The 16,956-nt window shown below is 39.7% G+C and overlaps 1 protein-coding gene across 1 annotated transcript in view; it reads left to right on the top strand.

Annotated features, from left to right (window-relative positions):
- The window catches only part of LOC121282549 (coiled-coil domain-containing protein 158-like), a 187,254-nt gene that overhangs the window by 167,915 nt on the left and 2,383 nt on the right, over nt 1-16,956 (top strand). Inside the window, exon 22 of the mRNA XM_041196290.1 lies at nt 13,372-13,581. Coding sequence (XP_041052224.1) covers nt 13,372-13,581 — 210 coding nt within the window. The remainder of the gene's footprint in view (nt 1-13,371; nt 13,582-16,956) is intronic.

The raw sequence follows: 16,956 nt of genomic DNA, 5'->3' as shown, positions 1-16,956 counted from the left end.
GAGAAACTATTGGAAAATTTTGAGGGACAACATAAATCGTTACTTAGGCACAGATTATATTTCAATGATTTTGACTTTTTTGATTTGTTCATGGGATGTTGTTTCACTGGAAAGGATAATATATATTACCCATTCCTAACTGCCCATGAGGAGATGATGATGAGCAATTTTCTTGAACTTCTATAGTCCATGTGGTTAACCCTCACAGTGCTGTGAGGGAGTTCTAGGAGTTTAACCCAGCTACGACGAAGGAACAGCGATATATTTCGAAGCCAGAATGGTGCATGACTTGGATGGGAACATGCAGGTGATGGTGTTCTCATGCATCTGCTGTTCTTGACCTTCTAGGTAGGAGAGGTCACAGGGTTTGGAAGGTGCTGTCAAAGGAGGCTTGGTGAGTTGCTGTGCTGCCACTTTTTGATGTTACACACTACTGCCACTGTGCACCTGTGAAGAGTTTTCCCCTGATTCCCTTTGACTTCAATTTTGCTAGGGCTCCTTGATGTTACACTCAGTCAAATGTTGCTTTGATGTCAAGGGCAGTCACTCTCACCTCGCCTCTGGAATTCAATACTTTAGTTAATATTTGTAATGAGGTCTAGAGCTGAGTGGCCATGGCAGAACCCAACAGAGCATGAGTGAATTGTTTGTGACCAACTGCTGCTTGATGTCACTCTGGATGACAACCTTCATGGTAATATTTGACAAGTGTGCGATCAAGGAGGCCTATAAAATTGAAGTCAAAGAGGATCGGTGGGGTAGGCTCTGTACTGGTTGGAGTCATACCTAGTACAAAGGAAGATGGTTGTTGTTGTTGGAGGTCAATCACCCTCAATGCATTGCTGCAGGAGTTCCTCAGGGTAGTGTCCTAGGCCCAACCATCTTCAGTTGCTTCATCAATGTTCTTTATAAGGTCAGAAGCAGATGTTTGCTGATGAATGGATAGTGTTGAACTTCATTCAACTCTGCAGCTGCTGAAGCAGTCCGTAACCACAAGCAATACCTAGACATCATTCAAGTAACTTTTGTGCCACCAAAAACCAGGTAATGACCATCTCCAACAAGAGAAAATCTAATCACATCCCCATAGACATTCAGCAGGATTACCATCGCTGAATTCCCTCATCAACAACATCCTGGGGGTTATATGACTGACCAGACACTTTGCTGATGATTGAGAGCAGACTGATGGGGCAGTAGTTGGCCAGATTGGATTTGTCCTTCATCTTGAGGACAAGACATACCTGGGCAATTTTCTACTTCGTCAGGTAGATGCCAGTGTTGTGACTATATTGGCACAGCTCAGCTAAAGGCATGGCTAGGACTGGAGCATAAGCCGAGAACCCTGCAACCAGCATGTTATTGTATTCAATGTACTTGGACGTTTCTTGATATCACATGATATCACCAATCGTGGACACCTCGGGAGGTGGATCATCCACATGACACCTGGCTGAAGATAGCTGCAAACAATTCAGCATTGTCTTTTGCATTCACTTGCTGGTCTCTGCCGTCATTACAGATGGGGTTAAGCATGAAGCCTGCTCCTCTTATAAGTTATTCAATTATAGAATGCAACTTCTAATTTTTAGCACGCATAAGGTCCTCTCTTATATCTTCACTAGGTTGCTGCCTCATATTTGGGTATGCTCACTGATGCTCATAGCATGCTCCTCTGCACTCAGTGAACCAAGCTTCGTCCCCATGGATTGATGATAATGGTAGAGTGAGAACGTGAGGTTACAGATTGTGGTGGGATACAATTCTGCCACTGCTGATGGCCCACATCACTTCATGGATGCCCAGTTTTGAGCTGCCAGATCTGTTCTGAATCTATGCCATTTAGCATTGTGAGGGTGCCACGTAACATGATGGAAGGTATCTTCATTGTGAAAACGAGACTTCGTCTCCACAAGAGCTGTGCCGTGGTCACTCCTGCCAATACTGTCATGAACAGGTGCAACTGCAACAGGTAGATTGATGAGTACAAGGGCAAATAGTTTTTTTTCCTCTTATTGGTTCTCTCACTACCTGCCGGAGGCCCATTCTGGAAGCTATGTACTTCAGAACTTGGAAGTCCCCCACCCAGAGTACATTCTATGTCATTGCTACCTTCAGTGCTTCTTCTAAGTGGCATTTAACTTGGAGGAGCACTGATTCATTAGCTTAGGTAGTAGACAGGTAGGTAGTAGACAGCAGAAGGCTTCCTTGCCCTTGTCTGACCTGATGCCATGAGACTTTATGGGGTCCAGAGTCATTGTTGAGAACTCCAAGAGTAACAAGAGTCTGTACACAACTGTGCTGCTACCTTTGGTAGGTTTGTCCTGTTGGTGGGACAGGACATAACCAAGGATGGTGATGGAGGAAACTGAGATGTTGATTCTGAGAGTATGGTATGTCAAACTGTTGCTTCATTGTTCCGCAGAACAGGCTCCCAATTTTATCACAAGTCCCCAGATGTTAGTGAGCTTTCTGGGATCGACTGGGCAGGTTGTGTTCACGTCATGCCCAGGGATGATGCAGGGTCATTGCCGGTTTTATTCCTCTTAAACTTTTGTGTAACAACTTGATACAACTGAGCTGCTTACTCGGCCATTTCAGGGGGCACTTGAGACTCAACCACATGCTGTGGGTCTGGAGTCACACACTGTATAGAAAATCTGCTGTCCTGGCCAGGCCTAAAGAGCATTAGTAAGCCAGGTGAGTTTTTACAACAATCTGTAGTTTTATAGCCACCACTACTGATAATTATATAAATCTGGAAAAAAAATTAACAATTTAAATTCGCTAGTTGCCATGGTAAGATTGAACTTAGTCTCAGAATCAGTAGTCCATGCCTATGAATTTTTAGTCCAATAACAATCGCTATGCTACCACATCCTATTTAAATATAGGGGGCATGATTAAGGAGTTTCCAGGTGATACAAAAATTGGCTGAGTGGTTGAACAAAAGGGCAAGTTTAAGTAGATACCAGATCAAACCGAAGGGAAATAGAAACCAATAAAGGTGAATGAGATAAAATAGACAAATGGAAATGCTAGATATTGCCTGAACTGCTGAATATTTCCAGCATCTTCTGTTTTTATTTCAGATCTACAGTATTTTGTTTTCTTAGTGGTGTTTAATTCACTGCCACTTCTCCCCCAAGAATGTCTACCTTGAAGTTCTGCTCTTCTGTGAAAGGACTTTTGTTTGTCTCTTTTACCTTGTTCACCTTCATTGTTTTCTCTTTCCCTTTGTGTGTTTGATTAGGAGCTGCCCAAATTTGCCTTTATGCTCTTTCCCCTTCGATCACACCTGCTCTCCTGTCTCTGAACTTGCTTAAAACTTGTTACATCTCTAACTTTTTTCAGTTCTGATGTAAGGTCAATGACCTGAAAAGTTAACTCTTTCTGTCTCCACAGATGCAGCCTGACCAGCTGAGTATTTTCAGCATTTTTTGTTTTTATTTCAGGCTTCCTAATATGTTTGTATGTGGAAGCAGCTTTCATTCTTCTTGCCTTTCTCAGACCAGCACTAACTGTCACAACCAAAACATAGCCAGCAGTCAAGTCCTTTAAATTGCCATGCTCTTTCTTATAGCAATACATTAGTTTATGTACAGATTGTATTTATATACATCATAGATACTTGTCTGTAGACCTATAGCTCTAATGCATCAATTGTCTGCTTAGTTATGAATGGGTCATGCTGAACTAAGATGTCAGTCTCCAGGAACTATTTACAAGGAGGACAAAAAATTATTGTCCATCAAATAGAAACAACTGGGACAAAACCAGAAGCTAAATTTTGAATCATTATTGGAGAGAATCACAGCACAAACACATCACATGTTGCTGTAGATTCTTGCATAATAGACCTCACCAAGGTCAGTTCCACTTTTTCTTACAAGTTTTTTTTAACACATATGTTTGAGTTTTACAAAACAAAGAAAGACGAATAAAACATGTCATTTGTGCTTTGATGTGACCACTGATTCAAGGCTACAGACTTTTGTAAGTGCAACATTGCATGAAGTACATTTACTTCACACCTTATAAGTAATATTGCATTAATTTTGACAATATTAAAAAGGAGTATATATTCAGTCTATAGTTCCAGGGCAAAATGATATGATGTTTCTTATGCATTGAAAAACTTGGAGGGTGAGAAAAACAATATGCTAAGAGGCAAAGTTTCTTGTTTTAAAAATACTAAATTGTGTTGTTGTCGGTAATGTTTCAGTGTTAGACTTCGACCATAATTTTGATTCAATGTAAAACAATGCAATCTGAAGCAGGAAAATGTAGATCAGCCAACAAATGTGACCAGTTTTAAAACCACATCAAGTAACAGTTTGAAATCCCTCCTTTTTTGTATTGCAACTTTCCAGACCATCAAGCAATCTTTAGATCAATAATGGGTTAAATGCAATGAAAGCTGGTGGATATCTTACTGAGCTCCTTATGGATGTTGAAAGGCAGCATTCTGGTATCAAAAGTGTGGGATATTGCATTATCATATTAAACAATAAAAGGAGTGAATTGGTTAATTAGGATTTGACTGAGTTACTCAATTATTTCATACGAAATAATCTGAAACTGCATGAGTCAATTTCCTGGACAATGTCAATGCTGGGAAACGATGGCTGAAATGCTTCTTATTTGAGAACCAAGTTGAATAAAATGTAAATTAGTAATGGGGCAATCAACACACAAAATGGTGAAATTTGCAGCATGCATAGCTTATTTTACTATTGCAGGAAATCCTGGGACAGTATGCTTTCACTGCAGATTTGTTTTTAAGGTTTCGCATGTGCCCAAAGTATGCAGAAAAGCTACTGACCAACAGTGTCATCCATAGTGTTATGGCACGACTGATGGTGAATGCCGAGCTGCCAAATCCCAGAGGGAAACTTCAAAAAGCTTTTGAAACTTGAAAACAGTTTTTGTAATTTGTATAGTATGAGGAGAGGTTCTGAAATCAGGAAATGAAGTTCCCAACTCCTTGTGATAACTTTATAGTAAAGTAAACATTTATTAAAAGAATAAAGGGAACAAAACACAATTTTACACTTAAATACAAGAATGGCTTTACACAGTAAACAGTACTTTAAAACAGTTCCACAAGATTTTAATTTAACTACCCTCAGAGCCAACCATCCTCTTTTCCGTTCAGCAACTATCCTTATAGATTTTAAAATCTATAGAATTCCAGTAATTTTTACCACACAGTGCCTTTTTTCCCTGGGGTGTCCTCTGAGGTTGACAGCACCTGGTGCTCCTGGTCTGGCCTTGTTCACACTGTCTTCTGGGAGATCTGACCAGCTATCCTGCTGTCTCCTGGGAGATCTAAAACAGCTACTCCCATCTAGACTTCTGTATTTCCTTAAATGCATTCATTCCCTTTGCTCTCTCTATTGTCTCAACCAGTCTCTTCAGAAATGCTGTCTTCCCAGAATTGATTAAATGCTTCTTTACTTTAGCTCTTAGGTTTGAAAAAGGAAAAACTTACCCTATTTTTACCTTATTTACTTTACTTTTTTACAACCTGCATACATCCTGCTTTGAACTAAAACAACTCAATTCAAAATTACTCCTGTTATTGTTTTATGTAAATCACTGATTGAAGTTCCTCTTGGTTCATTAACATAGCAAAACCACTTCTCACTGTTGGTCTTAGACTCTTGCAGTCACTCTGGCTTTTACTCCAATTACCATATTTACAAACCCCCAACAGCCTGTCTCCCATTACATACAAAATATAACAGTAATATTACCAGATGAAAAATATTATCATTTTTTGTTTTCTTGAGATCTCCCCCTTTAGAAAATGAACCATCATAATTCAAAAAGATGGTTTAATTTTCTCAACCTCTTTACTATTAATTACTACTTATCTCTATACACTATACATTATAAAATACATGCCTTATCATGATAATATACCCAAGGTTTCAGTAAAAATAAAGTCCATTTCAGTCCTTTTTTCCCAGGTTTCACCAATCCAATCTTCCTTACACCTTAAACCCTTGATAATACATCTGCAATTAGGTTTTCTCATCCAGCCACATGTATAATTTGCAAGTTAAATAGTTGCAACAATAGACTCCATCTAAACAGTCTCGCATTCCGGTTTCAGAACTTTTCCAAAAATCTGGATGGGTTATGGTTAGTGCAAACAATTGTTTCTGATGAATTCTGGGCAACATAAATTTCAAAATGGTGCAATGCCAATGCCAAACTCTGTTTTTCCTTCTCAACAGTTAAGTACTTCTGTTGATGAATATTTAACTTCTTTAAAAAATATCGCAAAGGCTTTTCAATATCTGTGTCATCTTCCTGCAACAATACAGCATCAACTGCCAATTTAAATTGCTTGGCATAATTCGGTATTGTTAAAACTGGTGCTGTTGTCAACACAGTTCAGATTTTTGAATGCATTTTGGCACTGATGTCCAGCTGAACTTCTTGTTCATTTTTTAGAGTTCAATTAATGGAGCAACCATGCTGCTAAAATTTGGCACGAACTTCCTGTAAAAATCACTCATGCTCAGAAATCATAAAACTTCCCTTTTCATTGAAGGCACTGGGAACTCATCAATCATCTTTATTTTTACATCTTGTGGGGCCATCTTACCATGTCCAACAGTATGGCCTAAATATGTCAGCTGTGCTTTCACATATTCACTCTTAGCCAAGTTCACCACCAGATTGAATAGTTCTCCCAGATGCTGTAAGTGTTCCTCCCATGTTTGACTGAATACCACCAAATCATCAGTGTACCCAGCAGTGACTCATACCAAACAGCATGATTTTGAACTGATAAAGTCCATCTGGTGTTACAAAATCTGAAACCTCTGTTGCCCTTTCCGATAAGAGGTACTAACCAGTATCCTTTCAGCAAATTAATCTTTGTAATTAACTTTGTTCCTCCACATGGGTTCTTACTACTAAACCATAGAAAAATTACAGCACAGAAGGAGGCCATTCGGCCCATCTTGTTCATGCCAGTCCGAGGACACCCAGGTGCCCTTTCTAATCCCACTTTCCTGCACCCGGCCCATAGCCCTGCAGCTTACAGCACTTAAGGTGCAGATCCAGGTTTTTTTTTAAAAAGAGTTTAAAGTTTCTGCCTCTACCACCAACTTGGGCAGCGAATTCCGGACACCCACTACCCTCTGCATAAAAAAGTTCTTCCCCATGTCCCCCCCTACACCTTCTGTCACTTATCTTGAATCCACGTCCCTTGGTTCTATAATTCTCCACCAAGGGAAACAATTTTATCCTGTCCACTCTATCTATTCCCCTCATAATTTTGTACACCTCAATCAAGTCACCTCTCAGCCTTCTTTGTTCAAAGGAAAATAACCCCAACCTATCCAATCTCTCCTCATAGCTACACTTTTCTAACCCTGGCAACATTCTTGTAAACCTCCTCTGCACTCTCACCAGAGCTATTACGTCCTTCCTGTAATGTGGTGACCAGAACTGCACACAATACTCCAGTTGTGGCCTCACCAGTGTTTTATACAATTCCAACATTATATCCTTACTTTTATATTCTATGCCTCTGCCAAAGAAGGAGAGCATTCCATATCACTTCTTTACAACCTTGTCTACTTGAACTGCTGCCTTCAGGGACCTGTGTACTTGTTGGCCAAGATCTCTCACTTCATCTACCCATTTTAGTATAAACCCACTCTATTGTGTAATCCCTGTAACTGTTTGACCTCCCTAAATGTATGACCTCACACTTCTCTATGTTAAAATCCATCAGCCACGTTACCGCCCACTGCACCAACCCATCTATATCATTTTGGAGATTATGGCTATCCTCTACACTACCCACTAGTCCAAAAGAATTACTTCTCTAAGGGCTTCATAGATTCCCTCTATTTTTAATGCCCTGATCCACCTGACGCTTTCAAACTTGATATAAGCCTGTTTTCAGGCTGTTTTCTCACCCTCTCCTAGGAACCAACTCCTAGGCACTCAAAATAGCCTTCTTCACTGCAGCATATTCCCCAGATATTTCCTCTGTTACTTTTCTTGTTCATTCATGGGATGTGGGCATCGCTGACTAGGCCAGCATTTATTGCCCATCCCTAATTACCCTGTTCAGAGGCATTTAAGAGTCAACCACATTGCTGCGGGTTAGGGGTAACATGTAGGCCTGACCACGTAAGAACAGCAGATTTCCTTCCCTAAAGGGCATTAGTGAACCAGGTGGATTTTTACAACAATTGGCAATGTTTTAATGGTAATCATCAGATTTTTAATTCCAGATTTTTTTTTATTGAATTCAAATTCCACCATATGCCATGGTGGGATTCGAACCCAGATCTCCAGACCATTACCCTAGGTACACTAGATACCACTACACTACCACCTCCCCAGCAGTGTGGCAGATGATGTGTGCCAGGCGGACCAAATTCACGAGAGAAACTTGGTCATGCTATCACAATGGTTTTACAATTTGTATTTATTATGATATGTGTGCATTGAATTCATAATTAATGAGTACACCAAGACCTTTAGAGATTTTGAAAATTATTTTGTTAATAAATATTTTAATTTAAAAGATTTCAAGCACATACACAAGACCACAATTACTACTATAACAAATCCTAAAATTCCTAATTGACCTGACTCCCAGTTACACACTCCTTTTAAGGCAACAGTCCAAAATAGATTTTGAATTTAAATCAAACCTAGCTAGTTAACACAGTACCCACTTGACAGTGGAATTCCAAATGGTTTTTCTCCAACTTCAGTTACTTTACATAGTAGACATATGCACCAATGACTGGAGGCTTCCTGAATGCTGTTTCACACATTTCTGTTAGACCGTACATGACCTTCTCTCACATAGCCTTTCATTCTCCTTTATATATGTTTCTCTCTTTTTAATATGTTAATGCAATTGTTCCATATGTCTTTGAAACTGTATCTTCCTCATAATATAAAAACTTTCATGTTGCCAATATTGTCAGTAACCTTTGGGAAAATAAACACTCCTTAATCTTGCTTATCTAGCTTGTTGTAAACAGACTAAGATCCCTTTGAAATCCAAACAATCCCATCATTTATCTAAAAATGAACATTCCCTTCACACCTTACATGCTAAGCCAGCATCCATGTTAACTCAGTAGCATGTCAAGCACATTTCTATGCCTAGCTTCTTTTGATGATTGCAAGCTTGCAGTCTACTTGACTCCAAATGTTATTAAATCACACAGACGGATCCAACTATAATCACACCCATAAACCTACTTCACAATAAACCAGAAAAATATTATGAAAATTATACTTTCATCACAATTTTGACAGCAATACATAAACCTCATTAGCCCCACCTACGAACTGAAGCCTCACTATCTCCAGTTATGACTCAATAGTTTCAGGTATCCCTTCCAGTTTCAAATACTATGCTATTACCTCAATTATGTCTGATTTCCTTACCCCTGTAGGTAATCCTAATTGTAATTTATCTGCCAATTCTATTAACTTAGATTTAGTTACCTTTAGTAAACCATCCAAAGTTATAACTTCTAATCCCAGACAAGTCTTAACAACTACTAAAGCCATTTTGCAGTCTCCCACTTTAAAAGCTCACAGTACCACTCCTGGTACCATATACTGCTCACCCTCATCTTTAAATTCACCAATTCCAAGCAAATCAAGGAATTATTCTTTTAATATCCCGCAAAGAGCCCAGCTTTGTTGTGGCTGATGGTAAACGCCAAGCTGCCCAAATCCCAGAGGGAAACTTGAAACAGCTGCCAAAACGGATTTTGCAATTTGTATAGTACAAGGAGAGGTTCTGAAATCAGGAAATGAAGTTCCCAACTCCTTGTGATGATTTTATAGTAAACATTTATTAGAAGAATAAAGGGAACAAAACAGTTACACTTAAATACAAGAATGGCTTTACACAGTAAACAGTACTTTAAAACAGTTCCACAAGATTTTAATTTAACTACCCTCAGAGCCAACCATCCTCTTTTCCGTTCAGCAACTATCCTTATAGATTTCAAAATCTATAGAATTCCAGTAATTTTTACCACACAGTGCCTTTTTTCCTTGGGATGTCCTCTGAGGCTGACTGCACCTGGTTCTCCTGGTTTGGCCTTGTTCACACTGTCTTTTGGGAGTTATGACCAGCTATCCTGCTGTCTTCTGGGAGATCTAAAACAGCTACCCCCACCTCGGCTTCAGTATTTCCTTAAATGTGTTCCTTCCCTTTGATCTCTCTATTGTCTTCACCAATCTCTTCAGAAATGCTTTCTTCCCAGAAATGATTAGACGCTTTACTTTAGCTCTTAGGTTTAAAAGAAACTTAAACTTACCCTATTTTACCTTTTTTATTGCACCTTTTTTTACAACCTGCATACGTCCTCCTTTGAACTAAAACAACTCAATTCAAAATTACTCCTGTTATTGTTTTGTGTAAAACATTAATTGAAGTTCCTCTTGGTTCATTAACATATCAAAACCATTTCTTACTTTTGGCTTTAGACACTTGCAGTCACTCTGTCTCTTATTCCAATTACCATATTTACGAACCCCCAACAGCTTGTCTTCCAGTACTTAAGAAATATGATAGGGTTATTAACAGAGAAAATATGACAATTTCTTGTTTTCTTGACACTAGCCCTACCAATTTGTTACACATATGGCAAAGCAAGTCTAGCTTCTGATACCACCTCATGACAGGTTTATGACAGATTTACTCTAGCTTACCTGTTAGGAGAGCAAACCAGTTTAATTCAGATCCTGTTTATGGCTAAAGTAGTACAAGTTCTATTTGGCTCAAGCCATGATTGTCTGTTTTACTCTGTTCAATACTAATGTTTGACTCTTTAAATACCTCCCCTTCCTTCTAATGCCAAAAGGATGTGTTATAAACCAGCACTGTGTAAACACATCTGCCAAACTTTAAAGTTTACACAGGTCAGGTCTAATGAAGCTAATTACAATAAACTATCCCACTGAGCTTTATGGAGGTATGTAATATTTTGTCATCAATCAAGAGTAGAATCGTGCAAGCTAAAACAATGACTACATATATTCAACACAATGAACTGCAAGAAAGAACAATGATTAGCATAATGATTAGAATTGTCCTTGTATCAAAAGTTCAAGGGGGCAGTTTAATCCCTTTGAAAAAACATACTAACAGCATTTATTGCACCGCCTTTTCAGTTTGAAAACACTCCAGTAATATTTTTCCAAGTTCTTCCCTCACTTCCAGCTTTCATTGTAATACTCAGACTATCACTACCTGTAACGTAGTAAAACACCCCAAGGCATTTCAAAAGAGTATGAAACAAAATTTCACACAAAGCCACATAAGGACATCTTAAGTCTGATAACCAAAAGCTGCTTAGTGAGGTTTTAAGGATTGCCTTAAAAATACTTAGATATGCACTTGAAGTGCCTTAACCTGCAGGGCTATGGACCAAGGACTGCGGTAAAAAGAGGAAAGGAGAAGCAGAGAGGTTTCGGGAGGAAATTTTAGCTGCAAACACAGCTGCCAATGATGGTGCAATTAAAACTGGGGATGCAGAAGAGACCAAAATTGGAAGCACAGAATGACTTCTCTTTCTGGTCCTGCATTTTTAACTGTGGTACCACCCAAGGATCGATCCTTGGCTCCCTCCAATTTCTAATCTATATGCTGCCCCTCAGCAACAGGTTGTGGGGGCTGAGGTGGTAGGGCTGGAGGAGAGTAGAAGCAAAAAAGTGAGGCAATGGTGGGGGCGGGGGGGGGGGAGATTTGAAAATAAGGAGGAGAATTTTAAAACAAAGGCATTATTTAACTGAGAGGCAGCATAGGTCATTGAACACAGGCATGATGGTTGAATTGAACTTGACGCGAGTTAGAAGGGTAGCAGAGTTCTGGATGGTCTCAAGTTTATGGAGGGTAGAACGTGGGAAGCTGGGCGGAATTACATTGGAATAGTCAAGTCTAGAGGTAACAAAGGCATGGATGAGAGTTTCAGCAACAGACGAACTGAGCCATGGGCCATATATAAGTGGAAACAGGCAGCCTTAGTAACAGCATGGATGTATGGTTGGAAGCTCATTTCAGGATCAAATATGACATCAAGGTTGTGAACAATCTAGTTCAGCCTCATAAAGTTGCCAGATTGAGTCAGCAGTGAGGAAACGGAGTTTGTGGTGGGTACCAAAGGCAAGGCTTCAGTCTTCTCAATACTTAATTGGAAGAAATTTCTGCTTATCCAGTACTGGATGACTGGCGAGCAGTCTGACAATGTGGAGACAGTAGCAGAGTCGAGAGAAGTGGTGATTAGGTTAAGTTTGGTGTAATCAGCATACACATGGAAACTGATACTGTGTTTTCGGATGATGTCACTGAGGAGCAGCATGTCAATTAATAATTAGAAGGAAGCCAAGGATGGCTCCTTAGGGGACACCACAGTTAAAAGTGCAGGAGCAGAAAGAGAAGTCACAAATAGGTTGGTAAGAATGGTGAGTGTAGCACCGCCCAGTTGGGTGAAAATGGAGGGGTGGCTGGAGGAGGGTGGTGTGGTCATCTGTGTCAAAGGCTCTCAGGCAGCTCAAGAAGATTAAAGAAGGAATAATTTACTTTTGCCATTATCACACAGGATGTTACTTATATTTTGATAAGAGCTATTTTGGTACTGTGGCAGGATCAGGAACCTGATTGGAGGGATTCAAATATGGAGTTCCAGGAAAGGTGGGCAGAGGCAACAATACGCTCAAGGTTCAATTTTAATTAAATTTCTCCCCCCCCACCCCGTCTTCCCTCTTAAATAGTGGACTTCGCCACAAATCTTAACTTTGTTGTTAGCAAGAGGTTGAATTGAAGGTATTGAGCTGATCATTTGCTAGCTGAGCTAGCTACACATCACCCTTCAGAGGCACAAAACACCAATTCAGGCAGCGGATTTACATGGGACATTTTTATGAAAAGCCCATATTGAAAAAAAGATGTTAGAAAATCAATTTACCAACAGTAAAACATCGGTCCAAAACAAGATTTCCCATGACAAGATAAATTTATTTTTCCGATTTTCACGCATGTTAAACGCATTGGGATGTTTTCCTATGTGAAAGCCTTATAGACACAAACGTTTGCTTACACCTAACTATTATAACATTTGAAATGGGACTTCAGCCAAGTCTGTTGACCAACCGAAAAAGCAAGACTGAACCCAAGACTTCAGTTACATAAAATAAAGATGTGCATAAGTGCAATAACTCACTTTGATTAGTCATAGATCAGTTCTCAGTTGATCTAATGGCAGCAACTCATGTTGATGCATCTAGTGATAGTTAACTATATACTTCAATTACCCAATTACAATTTGCTAAATATAAAAAATGTTTTTCTCCCTGCAGCAGACCACTCATTACAGGTAGGTGGTCCATGTTACACCTCCTCCCCCAGGCATCAGAGTCCGTCAGAGAGATCACCTGTATCTTCCTTGCTAACTGGCTCATTATGTGAACACAGAAGGGAAACCTCGGTCTTCGATGACCTGTGCACTTCAAGGACCAGCTACATGTCAGCACCATGTTCAGAAAATGAACTTCACTTCCAAAGTCACGGTAAGAGAAATTGTGTACCCCATGAGAGAAAAGGAGAGCCACTAAAACTTATTCTAAACTTTTTCTTCTTGTAGCTTTGATGGGGCATTTGACTTTTTGTTGTTTGACTTTTGGTTTGCTTTTGCAGAGCTAACTTTCAACATAGGGTTAGCATCTGCAGTCAATTAAAGGGAGCAAAAGTATCAGACAAATGTATTAATTGGTTATATCAACAACATGAATTGTTGGCCCAAAAATCACATCAGTTGTCAGTTTAGATTGCAAGATTTCAAAACTTTAAGCTTCGAATCCAAACTAAAAACACCTGAAGAGTAGATGAGTGCCACTAGCAAAATTACATTAAATGTCTCGCCATTGTTGAACCAGAGTGCCCAAAAAGCTTGCAGCAGAAAAATATCTTCCAAAATGAGGAACTAAAGTTGTGATTAAATGGAACAGAGTATAAAAGTAAGTTTAAGCCAAGTTAGTTGGAACTTCTTTTTCTCTAAATACACAAGATTACATAGAATATATATGGTACAGAAACAGGCTATTTGGCCCAACCAGTCTATGCCAGTGTTTATGCTCCACTCGAGTCTCCTCCCATCTTTTCTCATCTAAATCTGCCATTGTAACCACCTATCCCTTCTTCATATACTTGCCTAGTTTCCCCTTAAATGCATCTATGCTATTCACTTCAACCACTCCCTGTAGCAGCAAGTCCCACATTCTCACCACTCTTTGGGTAAAAAAAAATTCTAAATTTCATGTTTCATTTCACGGTGACTATATTATGCTGATGGCCTCTAGGTACGTTTCACCCCAAGCATCCAATCTATCAAAACCTTTCATAATTTTAAAGACCTCTATTAGGTCACCCCCTCATCCTTTTTTTCAGGAGAAAAGATCCAGCCCATCAATCTTTTCTTGTTGTGTATATCTACACTTCTGGTATCATCATTGTTAATCTCTTGCACCATCTCCAATGCCTCTATATCCTTTTTAGAATATGGTGACCCGAACTGCAAACAATACTCTGATCTGACCAAGGTTTGATAGCATAACTTCCCTATTTTCCAATTCTATCCCTCTATAAGTAAAACCTAAAGCTTGGCTTGCTTTTTTGTAAGCAATCCACCTTGCTAACCTTTGGCGCAACTTAGTGATTGATGTATTTGTACTCAGATTCTTTTGTTCCCCTACCCTACCTAGACTTACACCTTCCATGTAATAAGTGACTTCTCTAGTCTTCCTATCAGAATGTACTACCTCACATTTATCCATGTTGAACTTCATGTGCCAATTATTTGCCCATTCTGCAGTTTTATTACTGTCCTCCTGTAATTTGTTGCAGTCGTTCTCTGTATTTACTATTCCAGTCCCCACCACACACCCTCCAAAAAATTTGGTGTCATCTGTGAATTTAGTGTTTTTGATTCCAAAATATTAATGTAAATTGTGAACAGCAGTGGTCCCAGCTCTGATCCTTGTGGAACACCATTTCCCACCTTCTGCTGCTGAAGAACTACCCACTATTCACACACACTACTTCCTGTCTTGAAGCTAGTTAGCAATCCATTCTGCCAGTTGCCCCGACTCCACACTCCAAGAATCATAGAATGGACCAAATAGGCTGTGCTGTAACCCATGTCCGTGCAATTCTCCTCGTGCCACTTTTCCCCATAGCCCTGCACCAGACACCATCCAGGACAAAGCAGCCCACTTGATTGGCACCACATCCACAAACATTCACTCCCTCCAGCACCGACGCAGGGTGGCAGCAATGTGTACCATCTACAAAAATGCACTGCAGGAACTCACCAAGCTTCCTTAGATAGCACCTTCCAAACCCATGACCACCACCATGTAGAAGGACAAGGGCTGCAAAGACATGGGAACACCTCCATCTGGAAGTTCCCCTTCAAGCCACTCACCATTCTGACTTGGAAATATATCACCGTTCCTTCACTGTCGCTGGGAAAAAACTTGCAACTTCCTCCCCAACAGCACTGTGGATGTAACCACGCCACAGGGACTGCAGCAGTTCATAGCGGCAGTTCACCATCACCTTCTTAAAGGCAATTAGGGAATTGGCAAAAAAATGCTGGCCTAACCAATGACGTCCACACACAAACTAATAGATTTTTCTCCCCCTTTTCAGCTAACAGTCTAATTCCCTTTTGAATGCCTTGATTGAACCTGCCTCCACCACACTCAAGCAGTGCATTCCAAATCCAAACCACTCACTGTGTAAAAGTTTTTCATGTCATTGTTGCTTCTTTTGCCAATTACCTTAAATCTGTCCCTTCTGGTTCTCGATCCTTACAACAATGGGAACAGTTTCTCCCTGTTTACTCTATCCAGACCCTTCATGACTTTGAATACCTCTATCAAATCTCCCCTCAACCTTCTCTTTCCCAAGGAAAACAGTCCCAACTTTTCTGCACTCCTTCCTCATATGTGGTCTTTGATCTTATTACTTTATTATGGGACACCTTATTGAAGGCCCATTGTCTACTATCCCCATCTCAAAACAAGATCAATAAGTTTGATCGTGCAAGATTTTCCCTTTTGAAATCCATGCTATTCATCATACTTCTCAGTTCCAGAGATGGTTCTATTTTCTGTTTAAATATTCCTCTTATTACATCATTCAATATCATGTCTACCTGTTCTATTTCCCTTGTAAATACCAAGTCAAAAATATTAAATAATTATTTTACTATCTCTGTTACTGGTGATACTATCCTGTGCATCACCTAATGGTCCTATTCCCATCAGAGTCTTCCTTTAATTGAAATAGATGTAAAACATTTCACTATTTTGCTTTGTGTTCTTTGATAATTTTAGTTGTTCTTTGCCTTCCTAATTGTTTTTGACTTCTCTCCCAAGCTCTTCATACACTCCTCTACTGTCTGAGAGAATGTGATATGTGCTTAACATATGCCTCTTTCCTAAGACTAAATTTTTAAAAATTCATTCATGGTAGGTGGGCGTCGCTGGCTAGGCCAGCATTTATTGCCCATCCCTAATTGCCCTGTTCAGAGGGCAGTTAAGAGTCAACCATGTTGCTATGGGTCTGGAGTCACATGTAGGCCAGACCAGGTAAGGATGGCAGATTTCCTTCCCTAAAGGGGACCAGATGGACTTTTACGACAATCGACAATGGTTTCATGAGTCATCAGTAGACTTTTAATTCCAGATTTTTATTGATCTCAAATTCCAAAATCTGCCGTGGCAGGTTCCAAACCTGGTTCCCCAGAGCATTAGCCTGGGTCTCTGGATTACTAGGCTAATTGTCTTTTATATCTTTATTCTACCATGGATCCCACTAGTGTTTAGCTTGTTCATCCCTTTTAATTGAATGTTTTTCTTCTATTCTATTGAACATTGTTT

This window comes from Carcharodon carcharias, chromosome 1 (assembly GCF_017639515.1).
Source record: "Carcharodon carcharias isolate sCarCar2 chromosome 1, sCarCar2.pri, whole genome shotgun sequence".
Lineage (NCBI taxonomy): Eukaryota > Metazoa > Chordata > Chondrichthyes > Lamniformes > Lamnidae > Carcharodon > Carcharodon carcharias.
Note: the sequence above shows the minus strand (reverse complement) of the source record. Positions and strands in the feature narration are given on the sequence as shown.